The sequence below is a fragment of the Ochotona princeps genome, chromosome X (genome assembly GCF_030435755.1).
Source record: "Ochotona princeps isolate mOchPri1 chromosome X, mOchPri1.hap1, whole genome shotgun sequence".
Classification (NCBI taxonomy): Eukaryota; Metazoa; Chordata; class Mammalia; order Lagomorpha; family Ochotonidae; genus Ochotona; species Ochotona princeps.
The window spans coordinates 72,189,786-72,207,856 of record NC_080865.1 but is presented as its reverse complement, the minus strand read 5'-3'; the positions used below and the strand labels follow the sequence as shown (position 1 = coordinate 72,207,856).

General features: G+C 35.4%; 1 protein-coding gene across 1 annotated transcript in view; it reads right to left on the bottom strand.

The window, feature by feature from the left end:
- Positions 1 to 18,071, bottom strand: part of COL4A5 (collagen type IV alpha 5 chain) — a 191,899-nt gene that overhangs the window by 120,369 nt on the left and 53,459 nt on the right. Inside the window, exon 2 of the mRNA XM_058658440.1 lies at positions 1,789 to 1,848. Coding sequence (XP_058514423.1) covers positions 1,789 to 1,848 — 60 coding nt within the window. The remainder of the gene's footprint in view (positions 1 to 1,788; positions 1,849 to 18,071) is intronic.

Below are 18,071 nucleotides of genomic sequence, written 5' to 3'. Positions count from 1 at the left end.
AGTCAATTTTTGGACTTTTCTCTCTATCTCCATCCAGTGCAGTCTCCCATTCCCAGTCATTGTAACATCCACAACTCATTCCTCTCAAGACAGTAGGCGTGGCATTTGGTTTGCATTCCACACATCCTTTGCCATTCATACTGAAGTACCTACACATGAGATATGCCATATAAATGAGAAGTCACACAGTGTACTAATTTTGCGGTTTGATAATACTTTGGGTGGTCCCCAAAGGTCTACAAATTGGGGCTTGTTCTCTAAGGTTTTGTCTTCATGGTAACCAATGATAGATGGAATGTTGCTCTAACAATGCTGACTAGGAGAGGCACTCGGTGTGGGCTTCTAGATTACTAAGGCACGCCCTTGGAAGACAAATTCTCACTCTCTGTTCCCTGGCTCACTAGGATATAAACAAGTAACTGTAGATACAAAGAAAAAAAATTATATATAATACAATTATTTCTTCTAAAAATACAATGTTCTCCAATGTCTTCCCTTGGTCACATCCTTGCTATCAAACAGGGGTTACATTTGATTCAGATGTTGTAATGCTTATCTAAAAATTAATTTTGATAATGATCACTAAGATATGGAACTAATTTTTTAAAAGATTTATTTATTTTTATTGGAAGGGCAGATATACAGAGAGAAGGAGAGACAGAAAAATCTTCCATCCGATGATTCAGTCCCCAAGTGGCAGCATTGGCTGCAGTTGAGCCAATCTGAAGCCAGCAGCCCGGAGCTTCTTCTGGGTCTCCTCGGCCAGTGCAGGGTCCAAGCCTTTGGGCCGTCCTCAACTGCTTTCCCAGGACACAAGCAGGGAGCTGGATGGAAAGCAGGGCCGTCGGGATTAGAACTGACACCCATATGGGATCCTGGCACGTTCAAGGCAAGGACTTTAGCCACTAGGCTACCTCACCAGGCCCTGAAACTTCTTTTAACCAGGATATAAGCCACACTTACATCTAAATGACTTCTCTTGACCAAAGTCTCAAGCTTTTTCACATAGAATTAGTGACATTCATTTGTTTTAAACTACAAAGCCCAGAATATAATCTTCTGTCTCCTAGCACAATTTTCCTCATGTTAAAATTTACTGTTCTATTTAAAGTTCCTTGTTTGCTTAGCACTGACTCATGGTGGCTATATCATAGGTAGGTAGGTAGATAGATAGATAGATAGACAGATAGATAGATAGATAGACATATATATGCACACATATTAAGGATATATTAAGGATGAAATTCAACATCGACCTTTCCTTAACATGCACGGATAAGATGAAGATGTATAAAATTGTCTTGCACAGGATTCAACTCTGATTAGTAGATTGAAGTTTGCTTCTTATGTATTTTCACTTCTTTTTACCTATTAAGTTAATTATTTCAGCAAGATTGATTGAGGCTTGGCAGATAACAGCACTCAAGCCAAATGCTCTCAGAAGTTTATTCTGTATCACTGAAGCTCAAAAACTTTTTAGTAATGTACAAGTTTTAATTTTTAAAAAAATTTATTTATTTTCCTAGCCATTTTGAAAATGCTCCTTATTAAAAAATGAGAACTCAAATAAGAGTGCTCCTGTATATCTCATAACGCCTATAGCATTTACTATATTGCTCTCTACAAAAAGTTTGTCGATCCCTGAGATATAATCTAATTCATTTAACAGCTTCAAAATGAAGAAGTATCTGACTTAAGTTCTGATATACAAATCTTGTTTTTCTAAAAGGCATTAAAATAGTCTTTATTGATTTTACCAGGTTTGCAAAGATCCATCTGAGATATTACCTTATCACCTTTTATACCACTGCAGTCACACTTTGATCCCGGGGAACATCCATAGCAGGCCTGCAAGCAAAATAAACAGGAGAAAATCACTAAATAGGAAATCCCAAGTCACGTTATGACTTCAATTCAAGTGAACTCAACAACCCAAACTTGTAAGCAAATATCAGAAAACTATCTGAAATGATAGGTGCCAAAGGGTAAACAATGGTTACCTCTGTTATGATACATATTTGATCATTCCACAATGAGCAAACAAAATATATTCTAAGAGGATATTATAAATTAGAAAGAAATTTATACAGATTCATTGCAGCGTGATTTGTCACTTATCTAAGACCATTAGAACTTTTTCCCCGTCTTAATATGGATTAGAAGAAATTGCCTCTGGGAGGCTGGCATGTAGTACAGTCTGTTAAGCTGCCTCCTGCCATATCAGCATCCCCCATGAGCACAGTTTTAAATCCTAGATGCTCCACTTTAGATTCAGATCTCTGGGAAGGCAGTAGATGATGCTGTGAGTACTTGCCCCCCTACCAGCCATATGAGTGACCGGGATGGAATTCCAGACTCTTGCCTTTGCCCTATCACAGCCTCAGATGTTCCCACCATTTAAGAAATGAACCAGTGAATGAAGACTTTCTCTCCCTCGCTGTCTTCCCTCACGCCCTGCCCCAATACTTTCCTTTCTCCATCATTCTTTCTAAAAAACGAATAAATCTTTCTCAAAAGATTTGGAAAAGCAGATCTACAGAGAGAAGATACACAGAAAAAGATCATCTGTCAGCTGGTTCACTCATTCCCCAAGTAGCCACAAAGTCTGAAGCTGAGCCAACCCAAAGCTGGGAGCCAAGAGCTTCTTCTGGGTTTATCACACCAGTGCAGGGTCCCAAGGCTTTGCGCCATCCTGCTCTGCTTTCCCAGGCCACAAGTAGAGAGCTGGATGGAAAGTGGAACAGCCAGGACATTAACCGGCATTCATATGGCATCCTGACACATGCAAGGCGAGGATTTAACCACTAGGCTATAACGCCAGGCCCTTAAAATGAATAAATCATTAAAAATGTTATGTCTTCACCTAGACTAACAATACACTTGGCAACTAGCCAAGGATGTGTTATCATTTAAAATCCCTTTTTTTCTCTGCATTCATGAGTGCCCACAGACCATAAAATTCTTATACTATTTTACCACCTTTCTTTTCTTTACCCCTATTGGTATTCAGCAGCAACATCTAAATCTCCAGCCTTCACCACAAATGCTGTCCTTTCAGCCTAGATATTTTAAATATTACTAACAGGTTCTTTCATTCATGTTACGAGTGTGATCCTGAAGCTAGAAAAATGCAGTCCTCTAAAATAACCTACATTGGATGTTTAGACAGGAGATGAGTATTGCCATTAAAACCTATCCTATAGGGGCCAATATGGTGTAGCCAATGAAGCCACTGCCTGCATCCCTGTTACTCCATTTTGATCCAGCTCTCTGCTAATTCATGTAGAAAAACAGCAAAAGATAGCCCATGTGTTTGGACCATTGCACCCATATGGGAGACCCAGATGGAAGTCCAGGATGTTGGCTTTGGACTGGCTCATCCCTAGCCATCGAGGACATTTTGGAACTGAGCCAGTGAATGCAAGACCTCTCTCTCTCTCTCTCTCTTTCTGTAATTCTGCCTTTCAAATAAATAAGTTTAAAAAACAACTGTCCTTTACTTAGGTGTGAATCTGAGTTCCTGAAAAAATAGTAAATAGTTTGATATATGTAGACATCTCAGAATTTACATTCAAGAAGGTGGTAAGTTTTTCACAAGATGGAAATTGACTTAATGAAACCTTTATGTGATGTAAATACCCCATAATATTCATCAGTGCCCAATCCTGAGGTTTATTACTTGAATAGTAACTTAGCCTTCTACTCAGTGCTCCATGTTTTCCCTTACTGTAGTCACAATTGGAATCCTTTCCCCAATCCTCAAGATACCCTAAGTGCTGATCTCACCCTTTTAGTCAAAAATCCTAAGCAGCTGAAACTGGAAGCTCCACTCATGCTAAAACTTCTTTACTTGATTGTAAGAGCAAATAAAAAAGGCTTGAGCTCGGAGGAATCTCTCACCGACAATGCAAGAGACTGTTCCAGCAAACTATGTGCTCCTGACACTTCAAATGGAAGCTCTGTTACACAAATTTCATTATAAATAGATGATTAAGTTATATACTGCTTCAGTATTATGTTAATAGTATTACAGATTAAATAGGCTTATGCCGAGTTACTCATTCATCAAACATGAATTAGATATTATTAGAGGTCAGAAAACTTGTTAGGTGCTAGAGATAAGACCACAGTTTCCTCCAATGTATATAAGTAATTCAATAAGCATTTATCGATCACCTGCTATGCACCAGCACTGCATTAGGTACATGTAGAAACACAAAGAAAGCACATCATTGCTCTCTAATGAGAAGGATGAACTCACATACAAAATATTACAGTACAACATGCCAGCCACAGAAGAAAATATATATTGCTTTATATTGAAACTAGATTCTGAACTATGAGTTTATAAAATTTAAGAGATTTGCAAGTAGATACTGATTCACAAGTTCACAAATAAGAATTGTCAGTTGTCACAATTACTAAACTAAATTGCTCACATACTGAATACTCCGCTGCATGCATTAATAAATTAGTAAAAAATACAGAAAAGCTACCATGGTCATTAGTGTGAGAAAAATTATCATTGATTTTGGAATACATGTCTATGTCTTACATGTGAATATGTGAAAGTAAGTTTTTGTTGCAATAAATAAAAGATGATATAACTATCTTTTCAGCCTTTATCAATGTCTTCTTACTCTAACATAAATTAAGATCCTGAGAACAATGCAAATAGTCTAATGAGATTTCACCAAAGTGAACAAGAAGTATGTGACTTCATATTCTTCTGTTTTAAATATATTTATTTGTTATTCATTTAAAAGACAGAGATACAATGGTCTGCTAGTTCTCTTGCCAAATCCCTACATCAACCAGAACTGGGCCAGCTGCACTAAAGCAAAGAGCCCAGAACTCAAAATGAGTTTCTCATGTGAATAGCTAAGATCCAATTCCTTGAACAATCACATCTGCATCTGAGGCAGTTTGAATAAGTGGAGCATGGACTCAAACCCAGGCATTCTTAATGTGAAATATTAGTGTCTCAAGCAGCATCTGAACCATTGCCTAAAAGCACTTCCCTGTAACTGTATATTCCACTTTTTATATCCAATAATAGCCCTTAACTCTGTGTATCACTTATAAATAAAGGCACTGTATATAAATTTATCAAGAGCTGGTATATAATTTTTTTCTTAAAATCTGTTATCAAATTTTGTTTTATTATATCTTTTGATCATCTAACATATATTTTAGAGATTTCTATTTAAAACTCTTGAGAACTACATATCAATTAGTTGGGATTCCATCTAAATATTTAAGTTATGCTCTATTTATTCCATCTAACTTATGAGAAACATTGTGTTCAAGGGTTAAAAAAAAAAGTCAAAAAACAAAAGGCAGGCAATTGTATTACACACACCAACCACTAGATGCCATATTCTAGACATTTATAACACTCTAACCCACATGGAAATAGGCCCAAAGTGACATTTGGCTAATGAAACAACATTTTTTTTTTACAAAAAAATTATTAATAATAAATAGACACTAATTAAGTACTAAGTACAACATTAACTCTATGAATTATACAAAAAATGTATAGATGTGGGTACTGCCTTTAAGAAATTTCTATTCTAGTTTTATTTTAAAAAGTCATAAACAAATGAAAATAAAATTTCAATGTGAAAGAACAATACAACAGATAATGGTAACTGGAAAAGCACTAAAATATATTTTGGGTTTACTTTAGTAGCTGAATAATTAGGAATCACAGACAATCTCATATTGATGGGCTATTTTCTCTTTTATAAAATGACAAGCATAGGCGATGTGGTCTCCTTAGCTGGCTGCTAATTTTTGCAATCTGCTATAGAATTCACCAAACAAAATGAGTGGTATAGTCAATAGTTGCGAGTTAAGTTAAAAGTCAATGTCTTGGGGCATGGAAATTGACCAAGACTCTTCAGAGAAGGTGAATACCGGGACTTCAATTTGGAAGGACAGAGAGAAAGATACATAGAGGGAAGATTACCAGACTAAGCACTCAGAAAAAAAATACAGTTTGGTTGGGGCAAAGCTAAGTAAAATGAACGCTAATAACCTTAGTCTACAGGATTTCTTAGTTCATATAAATGAAACAGATAAGGAGATAAAACCAAAATATCTTTCAAAACTACAAGAAAAGCTATTTGATTATATATAGATTGCTCAAACAAGACAGAGATGCAACAACAGAATGTTTTAAATTCTTTATGACAGAAAAAACAACAAAATTTAATGTAAGGAAGATTTTACATACCCATGTAGTAAAACACTTATTAAAACCAAAATAGTTAAAACAGTATGGTATGTGCTCAAAGATCAGATATCTCAATGAAGCAAAGCAGAAAGGAAACAAACACCCACACCCTCACACCCACACACCCACCCACCCACCCACCCACCCACCCACACATACAAATGCTTTGTATATGATAAAGGTTGGTATGTCAATTAGATCTGCATAGAACGGATTGTTCAACATATAGTGATGTGTACATCAAATGATAAATTTGGATCTTAGACTATGACAATGAAAAATCAGGCTGAGTATTCTAAATGCTTAGGACTTGATATTTTTTAAATTTCTGAACAATTTGGATTTTTGAATATTTGATATATGCTATAGGATATCTTAGGGATGAGACCTATATCTAAACATTCAATTCATCGTATTTATTATAAAACTTATATACATAGCAAGAAGATAATTTTGTATATTATTTTTATTGTTTCTCTAGTTTGTTTATTACCCACTATACAAAGTAAGGTACGGCATTTTTGCTTTTGTTATCATGTCAGCAATCAAAAAGTTTTGGACTACTGGAGCACTTCAGAATTTAAATTTTTGATTTATAGATGTTCAACCAGTATTGGACATTTGCATCACCTAAGAATCTTATAAAACCTCAGATATCACAAAGCTCCTTGCTCCTGGCTTCGGATTAATTCAGCTCTGGCTTTTGCAGCTACTTGAAGAATGAACCAGAAGATGGAATGTCTTTCTATTTCTATTTCTCTCTGTAAACCTGGCTTTCCAATAAAAATAAAATAAATCTTTAAAAAAAAGAAGTTTATACTCTGCTGGGTCACTTAGCCTCCTGTGTGTGTCAATTTGCATACACACGCCTAATGTTTATGTAAGTATATGTACATATAGAGACACACAGAAGGGTAAGACATAAACAGATATGATAAAAATATGTAAAATATGTCAGGTATTCAATCAAACATGGTACAATAATGTTTACTGTATCTTTAAACTTCTGAAAATTTTATTATAAAAATGTTATGTATGAGAATACAATGGAAACTAGCGTACAGGAAAGTAAAGATACATTACAGTATGCAACTCAATCCCTCTATCCCCTAAAAAAAGAGGACTCCTAATAAATCCATTAAATACAACTTGACAATAATATATTGGATTTTCTAGCTTTGCCTACACCTATAATGCCATGATAGACTTAAAAAGCAGAATGTTAAAGTTGTAACTGTTACTAAACAACTATGTTACTGTAAAAATAGGATGGAAAGTGGAGAGGGAGAAAGATGAGGGAAAGGGGTAATCAAATACACAAAATTATGTCACGTAAAATAATAACAACAAAAATGTTAATTGAAAATACATTGAGAAATATGCTGAAAATAAATATTCTCGCATGATAAAACCTGGCAAATTTCAACTGGCATGTCACTTACATTAGCCATCAAATGGGAGGGTTAAGCTCAAAAGTGAAAAAGGTTATACACAGCTAATAAACAAGGAAAGTTGGCATAGTTATATTAGTTTCAGATATACTAGACTTTAGGATGAAAAGCATTTGGAAGATAAAACAAGATCATTACAGGATGATGAAGTTTGGCTTCACGGGAAGACAATGAGTAATATAAAGGTTGTTCACAAATTCTACAGAACAAAATAGGCTCACAGATTTAAAGACATCAATTATCACACTACAGTTTTCTGGGTTCCATTCTGGACAATTACTAATGAATTCATCAGTTAAATCTTAATTATCCATCAAAGAAGTTCCTTATATGGCAAATGGTAAGATTCCATTCTTTTTAATGGCTGTGTAGTATTCCGGAGAGTAGATGTACCATCTATTCCTCTTTCCATAGGTTGTTTCCATGTCTTCACTATTGTTGGTTATCCTATTATAAAGATAAGGCTTCATGTTGCTTTATCATATGCAGATTTCACTTCCTTTTGATATAACTCCAGGAGTGGGATAGCTGGGTCATATGGGAGATCAATTTTCAGTTCTCTTAGCACTCTCCATACTAACTTCCATAGTGTATTATTAGCCTACATTTTCACCAACAGCGGAGTTGAGTACCTTTCTCTCCTCACATCCACAGCAACAAGTTTTGTTACTAGACTTGCGAATGCAGATCAATCTCACTGGAGTTAGTGGAATGCCACTGTAGTTTGTATTTTCCTAATAGCTATGGACCTGAGCATTTTTCATATGTCTTTTGCCATTTGAATGTGCTCTTTTGAAAAATGCTTGCTCATTTTCTTTGCCCATTTCCCCACAGTTTTTGTTTTGCTGATGTTGACTTTCTGAAGCGCATTGTAGATCCTGGATATTAGTCCCCTATCTGTAGTGTACAACGATTGTTTTTCCATTCTCTTGATTGCTTCTTCACTTTGTTTATCATTTCCTTTGCTATACAGAAACTTCTTAATTTGTTGAGGTCCCATTTATTATTTTAGCTTTGACTGCTTGTGCTTTTGGTCACCTTTCTAGGAAACCTTTACTAATGCATATATTGTCCCAACTAGAGACCATTTTATTCAATGAAACAAGTCAATCACCAAAAGACAAATGTCATATCTTGTTTCTGATATAAGGCAATCTTCATGTAAAATGCAAATAGTTATATAGGTGAACAAGTACATACATATACTCTAATAGATGTATAATAAAGAAGAAAATATCAGGAAGTGAAGTTATGTTGCAGTATGCATCTCTACTCCTGAATAAAGAGGACTTTCTGTGAAACATTTAAATATTCCTTAACAATATGATACTAAACTTTCTGTCATTGTCTATACCTAAAAGTCCATGATGTAGTTAAATAGCAAAATGTTAAACTTTTAATTGTTACTAAAGGTGTACTGCTTTATACTACTGTAATATTGGGGAGGTAGAGATTGGGAAAGGCAAACAAAGAATGCCTTTATGTACAAAAATGCATCATGGAAAATCCTAAAAAGATTGTTTACTTTTAGATGAATAAGAGAGCCATAGCTATGTCTGCACATCAAAAAGAAAATTGAGAAGTGAGATGAACCCTAATTTTATGGGTAAGATCATTATAAACTGGTTATAGACAACCCTGCAGCTTTCTATTCTGTCAGGCATGCACAGACAGATCCCGAGTTTCAATATCTTTCAGGATTGCAGGGAAGAGGCTCTATAAATGTAGAGAGATTAGCAGAAGTTGAACTTATCTGTAGTTATTTAAGTTGCCCTTGGAAAAGTACTAACATCACAGATAAAAGAAACAAATAACAAGACTAACAAAACCACAGTACCATGATAATAATAAAAACTTCAGAATTGTGCTGCACACAAATTTTTCTAGAATGTCTTCTAGGAAGCAGTCAAAACTTGTAGTGCATTTAAGACTCACTGAATCCAACTCCAGGGCTCTATGCCAGTGTAAAAATGCAGTAACATGCTCAAGGTCTCCTTGTTGTTCTACCTACAGGAAGGTAAGATGAAATTGGTTTTTGCTCTTAGCCTGAGAAACCAAAATTTCCTGTGTATTTCTAACAGAATTACTGATTATCTCAGCAGCTGGTATTCACATAGGAAGGGCTAATATGATCTTTACTTCACAGGCATCAAAATAAGGAGCTCTGTGACCTCAGTAAGGCAAATGTTCTGCATGAAAGCACCAAAAGTATTTCCCAGCATGAGCAGAAATCAGGAAAATCCTAGTTTAGTATAATCACCAGAAGAAAGAATGATTCAATTCTGCTTTATTTCTAACCAATAGGAAAAAACAATATACTCTTCATAATGTCCTTAATTATAGGATATTGCTTACACACACACACACACATGCACACACAAAAAACTACATATCAAGGATAGGAACAGGGACCAGCATTGTGGCACAGTGCGTCAAATCATTCTCAGGAACTACTACTCTATACTGAACACCAACTGGAGTTCTGGCTGCTCTAACTCTGATTCACTTTCCTGCCAATGCACCTGTGAAAGCAGATGACCCAGGTACTTGGGCTTTGGATTAGCACTGGCCTAGTACCAGCCATTGTGCCCATCTGGGTAACTGAACCAGCAGATGGAAGATCTGCCTTTCTGCTCACCTCTCTCCATCACTCTGCCTTTCAAATAAATAAATAATTTTAATATATCACTTTTATTATACAAATTTTGTTAGATTTGGAAAATTTACAACCATCTAGAAGATTAAAGCTGGCAGGATTTTTCAAGTACCCAGAACTCCCACAGAGCAATCCATTCCAAAGCAGTTTCAAAATCTATTGTCCCTTTATATTCTTATTGTGACAAAGGTCTGTCCTTTACTTAGTTCATCTTAAAGAGACCAAGATAAGCATAGGTAAGAAAAATGATTTGACAAATAGATGTAGAAGATGAAAGCTTGGAATCCTTCACTGTCCAGAGTACACTTTATGCTCCTACAGTTTAATTTTAACATAATAGCACCAACCTAACAATTTTACATGACTTTAACATGAGATAAATGAGACTATACTTGATTTCTACTCTCAGCTTATTTCTAGTGAAGGAATATTAGAGTATTGAGCAAAAAGCTTTTAAGAATCACACATAAACTGGCAAAACACCTTTAGAAATTCAATTCTAAGTGCCCAAATACAAACAATTCAAGGCAACCCTGAATTTATAACAAAAACAATGGAACAAATACTGCATAGTGGAAAATTAAAGAAAAAAGAAGAAATTCCAGTTGTATCTCTGAAAGAACAAGAACTACAGACACATGATTAGACAAAATTGGAACAGAATGTTCATTATCTTAACTCGTATATTAATTTTTGAAAATGGAATGTATCTTTGCTGTTGAGGGAGTTCTAACCACATTCATAGTTACTAAACATCTACAATACATAGGCACATTGAAAGACAGTTCACTTTTGTAAATATTTACCACTTGTATTGCTATATAAAAAGTTATGAGTACCACTAGGACAGAGGAAAGATAACAATTATTACACCGAAACTAGAGTCCTTGTAATTAAGAGAAACACACATGCAAATCTGTTGCTGTATTGTAACCAAGCAATGGGGAACACAATTCTTTGATGGAGGGCAGTAAAAACCAATTGCTATGAGATACAAAAAATTCTTATTAGAACAAAGTTATGACAAAATAATACAAACTTTTCACAACATATTTTAAGGTAAAATAATATGGACAATTATTTACTTGGATCTGTTCTGTCCAGTACAGTAGACACTAACAATGCATGCCTACTCAAACATGAAACAAGGGTAGCATAACCTGAGATGTGCTATAAGTACAAAACATGCATTCTCTTTCGGAATATACGATCCATTATATTATGTTATAAAGTAATTACATGTTGAAATGATATTTGGCATATAATGGATTAAGAACCACATGTCACTAAATTTCTTTCATTATGCTTTTAATGTAGCTGCTAGAAAAAGTTAACATTGTGCATGTAACCTGCATTATATTTCTATCAACACAGCTGATCAAAAATGACAAAATATTTGGGTTATAAGCACTAAGATTTGTTCCTAGAGAACATAGTATCCTTACACAAAGCAGAAAATCAAAAAAAAAATATACAGAATAATGAAGAACAAACTGAAAGAAAATCATCTTATGTGATAAGAAAATGATACAGATAAAAGTATCTGATAAACACCTGAGTATAAAAAAAAAAAAAGTTCTCCAGAATTTCCTTTTCTATTATAATCGTGATCCTAAATCTCAGACCAATTGTATCCAGCTCAGACCAATTGTATCTGATGTGATTTAGCACTAAGAACTAGTATGTTCAAATTAGAAAGTCTCGTAGTCTGAAATGAAAGCAGACAATGTCCAGCACAAATTCCCTGGACTCAAGCCACAGGAGGACAGTCAAATTGACAACTGTCAAGTAAAAAAAATCATGGAAGACAAATTGACAACTGTCGAGTAAAAAAAATCATGGAAGACTGAAAAGCCATACTGCCAGACTGGAATTGTTAATATTATTCTGGGGAGCATAACACAAAGCACAGTCAACTGCATATCCTGTAAGTTAATCAGCATGCTTTTGAAAGTTCACCCCATGACCATGATTTTGTTGTCAAAGACTAAAAGGATAGTTATAATGGGAAATTGTATAAGAACACAATTTTATCATGCAAACATGAAAATTCAGTGAGAAAGAAAGCAGTCATTCACCTTTGACAGCATACATTTTTTTAAAGTTTTCTTTACTCATTTTATTTATTTGAAAGCAGACTGACAGTAAGGGAAAGAAAGAGAGGGAGAAAGGAAAAAGAGTGAGAGAGAGAGAGAGATTATTCATCTCCCTAGATCACTCTTCAACTGACCCTAACTGCCAGGGCTAGGTCAAGAGGAAGAGGAAGCTAGAAGTCCAGAAGTCCATTTGGGTCTCCATGTGAGTGGCAGAAACCCAATTACTTGAACCATGACTTGCTGCCTCCCAGACACTTACCAGAAGGAAGCTGTATTAGAAGTAGAGCCAGGGCTGAAATCCAGGCACTACAATATGGGAAACAGGCATCTACAGTGGTGGCTTAATATCTGCACCACAATACTTATCCCACAAAATTGGATTATAAAAACATGTGAGACATTGGTGCCATGCTGTATTGTGCTAATCCTCTGCCTATGGCTCTGGCATCCCATGTGGGCACTGGCTTGTGTCCCAGTTGCTCCACTTCCAATCCAGTTCCCTGCTTATGGTCTGCGAAAACGCAAAGGATGGTTTCAGTCCTTGGGCCCCTGCATCCACATGCAGGACCTGAAAGAAGCTCCTGATCTGGCTTCTGATCAGTTCATCTCTGATCATTGCAGTCATCTGGGGAGTGAATCAGAAGATGGAAGATCTTTATGTAATTCTGCCTTTTTGAATAAGAAAAAAATCTTAAAAAATACTAAACCTTAGTCCTTTAAAAAAAACACGGAGAAAGAAATAATTGGGAAAAGAAATATATAGGAAGCACAAATGAGTAACATAATTCTATAAGAACAATCAGAGGAAAACAAAATATATAAAAAAACAAAGCTTGGGAAGAGGCAGAATTGGAGAGCTGCTTAGAAAACCAGAAGCAGCTATCACAGAATTGTTTGTTTGGTATTTGGGGAACATTTTGTTTACCTCATGTACAATGAGGAAAGTGGCCTTCAAACTAATCAGTAAAAAGACACATTTTATGGTTCAAATAAATTACATACTAAGCTAATGTGATCTTTTACATAACCATGTCACAAAATATTAGATATTTTAACAGTAGGAAAGATGTTTAGATTACTCACTCTAGGCATTTTTCAGTCCCTTTAAAGAGGAAAACACTATATAAAAGTCTCTATGGTGAAAGTTACCATGAAATAAGAGAATGCTTGCTTTTGCTTGTATTTTAGGTAAGAGGGATAAAGTAGTACCATGTCTCTAACTTCAGCAAAGAGTTAAAAATAATACTATGCAATAGGTAAAACTGTGAAAGTTGGGTAGAATTAGAATCTGGTCATATGCATTTTTCTAAAGTCTTGGCCATGGGCTATAAAATGTCCCCACAATGTCTGAATCCATGGTTGTCATGTTTTTTCTCAACACTATTCTATTCTCTAACTTCCTTCTACTCTCTAAAACAAAGCCAAGTTTATGTGCTTTGCAGCTTCTGCTCTTGCTTTTGCTTCTTGCTGGCACACCCTATTACAGAAATTCACACAGCTGGAACACTTACTCCCTTTATTCAGGTTTAGCTTAAACATAGCTTCAGACAGTTCTGTCCTGATCTCTTTGCTTTACAGAGTAAAGTCATCATTCCATATTGGAATATACATACATAAAATTATAATAATTATGCATGTTTTACTATGAAATTCTGCATCCTCACTAAAATGTAGTCTTCATGAGAGTAGTAAAATTATTTTGTTCACCAGTAAACAGGGCATCCCAGTACCTAAAAGGATGGCAGTCATATTTTCCATCCTTTAATACCCATTTTACTTTCCCCTTACCCTCAACTATCCCCCCTAGAGGTCTTTGTGCATTCTCCGGTGTTGTGATTCAAATTTTCAGTCTTGTAAGCGTTGCTACAGATGGCCATTTTCACTTCAGATGAGGCATGAGAGTACCAGGAAACACAGACACCCTGGGTTAAATAGTCATTATTCCTCTCTGACCCCATTGTGTAAAAGCAGTCCAACCCCCACCTTCTTATTAACATCCTTACCCTCCATTAGCTACAACAAAGGGAGATTGTGGTTCAAATAATTAATCTCTCCAAAGTTTCCCCTCTGGAAGATGGAAGCAAAGGAAACAAGCATGGAAAAACTGTTCCACAACCTTGCCTGAAGAAGTGGATGTGTGCAGCACATGACAATGAGAGCTCCTGCACATGTGCCACACCACCTGCCTCCAGGAGTCACAGTTAACCGACAAGCTAAGCCACCACCCTTCCAGAGTCACCACAACGCTTACACTGAGGTCTTGTTTTGCACAGATTATTTCAGGTAATGACTTAAAATTGTAGGACTATGAGCACAAATCTATTCTTCTTTGATTGATGCACTATGTAACATAGTACATTTTTATGAGGTACACTGCAGGATTTCAAAGTGTAGATATAGTGTAAATTAAACAAGTCAAGCAATTAGTATCATCTCCTTAAAACTTTTCTTTGTGTTGGAGCCTACAAGCTCCTGTATTCTAAGTTTTTATATATCATGTAATACACTATGTGATTTATAATCATTCCACCATGCTATAGCGGAGTCACTATTGTAGCGTGAGGGACTCAAATGACAATGACTCTAGCTCATTGATCCTTCTGTCACCTAGCCAAAGCTGGTTAGAATTGTACTACTGTCCAACAAATTTCTTATTCAACTTTTTCTTCCCCTTTTCCTTTTATAGGTGTCAGAATAATAATGCAATCTGAAGATGCCGATTACTGCTTCTCTACAATGCACATCTTTGAAATAGCCAAGTCATTAAAACTGAGTTGCTTACAAAAGGCACTAACAATTCTGGAGGGAAAACCGACAACTTTGTTTTTAATTGTAAAACTATAGACAAAAGTCTATTTTTGAAACCATACAAAATGAGAATCAACATTTCTGATTGAGATGAAAAGCAGAAGTCCAAGTTTATGTGAGTCAAAAATATCTTCTCAAGAAAGTACTATTGATCCACTTAATTGAGTTCATTTTTTGATGAGAGGGTCAGTTACTTCAAATTACATTTTCATTTGATACCAATTCTGGTGCTTTGTGTAGCATATCATGTAACTATTTCCTATTGAGGAGTATAAAGTCTACATTTTCACCCACCCTCATTTAAGCACCCAATATTTGTAGCATTTCCACAGATACATCTAGTTGAGAGGCCGAAGCACTAATATATAAAAAAGTTGAACATGGATAACAGTAATAAGAATTAGTAAAATGCTGTACCTTCTATTTGTATAATAAAAACAAATTCTTATTTCTAGCTTACTAGAACATACATAAGGATTATACTTAAAATGTACATACTGTTAGGAAAAAAAAATCCTTGTAAATAGTAATGATTTTCTGAAACCTACATTGGTTCAGATAACTAAGTTAAAAATATTCCAAATGAATATTTACTCATATAAGAAAGATGAAGCCACTTATTGATACTCTGGTAGAAATTCTCCTTTTCTTTATTGGATTCTCTGTTTAATCTTGAGAGCAAAAAATCTTCATATCTTTGACTTTTAGACTTATATGGGTGCATTAACTAATACAGTGTGGTATCATATTAAAGGTAAACAAATAAACAAATTAAACAGAATAATATTTAATTTTCAGTAAAGATGGTAAATCAATCCAATAGGGAAATATACTTTTTTTAAAGATTTATTTTTTTATTGGAAAGGCAGATATACAGAGAGGAGGAGAGACAGAGAAGAAGATCTTCTGTCCGATGGTTCACTCCCCAAGTGGCCACAACGGCTGGAACTGAGCCAATCTGAAGCCAGGAGCCAGGAGCTCTTCTGGGTCTACCACGTGGGTGCAGGGTCCCAAGGCCTCGCAAGGCTTTGGGCCGTCCTCAGCTGCTTTCCCAGGCCACAACCAGGGAGCTGGATGGGAAGCAGGGCCTCCGAGATTAGAACCAGCGACCATATGGGATCCCGGGTGTGCAAGGCGAGGACTTTAACCACTACACTATCACGCCGGGCCCAGGAAATATACTTTAAAGGAAGCTGAAATAACTGAATATTTCTGTGGGGGAAAATGAACTTCATTTCCCAACTCTTAATACAAAAAAAAATCTTGCATGTATCATAGAATAAAAAAAAACAAACAAACTATTTTTAGAGGAAAATACTGGAATAGGCCTTTAGTAAAACACATAAAAAACAAACTCTTATGACTTAAAGTTAAATAGAGATTTTTTTTTAGATAGGACCAAGAGAAGAATAGCCATAAAAGAAAACATGAAGATTTCATCAAAATTCAAACATTTGGCTCATCACACTGCACCATTCATGTGAATAGGCAAGTAGGAAACAGATAGTTGTAAAGTTTATATGTGACAAATAGCTGGAATTCAGATTATAAAAGGAACTCCTCAAAATGAACAATAAAAATATCACAATCTCAATGGATATGTAAGATTTGTATATATTTCACAAAATAGGATAAACAAATGACCAAGAAGCTTGTTTAAATTCATTCGTGATCAACTAGATGAAAATTAAAAGGCCACTACCATGATTCATGTTTAAAACACCGACAATGTCAAATATTATAAAGTTGTGGAGCAATTGCCACCCTTACATGTAGTTATCAGGAGGGTAAAATGGTGTAACAACTTTGGGGAAATATATCAGTATTTTATGAAATTAAGGATATACCTTCCCTATGACCCAATGTATACAGTCTTCATTATTTATCCATGGGAAATATAGTAGTATCATTTGGTTATGGTGTACCCCATCCCCCAGCATCCATATGCTGAACCCAATGTTGCAATGTGGAACAGTCAAGAAGCATGGCTGAGAGTAACAGACTAATTCTGTCTCACAGGAGTGAGTCAGGGTTGTTACAAGCAATCCTGGAGTGTGTCATGAATCCTTCTTCCACAAGCACTCCTGCCAGTGCAATGATATCCACTATGAGGCTCCCAACAGAGCCAAGCAAATGCTGGCATCATGTTCTTGAATCCCAGCGGTGAGCTTAATAAATCCCTTTCCTTTTATAAAGTACCCAACCTCATACATTTGATTCTAGCACACAAAATTAGCTAGGAAACATAGGTTCACAAAAAGATCTCTTTAAAAGCATTCATCATAATGGATGCAATTGAAAAACATACTTTCGAATAATAGTAATAATAAACCATGCTTAGAAAAATAAGCCAGTCTTCAAAAGACAAATATATGTTTTCCCTGGTCTGTGATAACTTATACACAGAGGACCAAAATATAACTTAGGAATGAGAATGACATTCTGGGATTTGATTATTACTTACAGCATTTGTCTATAATTCTAACAAATCGGTTTTATTTATTTATTTATTTATTTTTAATTTTTTTCTGCTTGCCATGTGAATCTTTACCTAAGAAAGTGTTAAGCCTGTGATTGTGAAGTAAAATGAAAAACCTGCCATTACAAAAGTTAGAAAGAAAATTAGAAAGGGGACAATGTGGGCAAGAAGAAGGATGGAGTGGGAAATATGACTGTACTCCTAAATCTGTATTCTGAAATACATGAAATGTGTTCGTTATAAATAAGCAAACATGCATATTCATCATGGTCTTATCAATAAGATATAGAAAATGGAAAGTGCTTATGTGTGTATCACTATGATAATGAATTAGCAATTG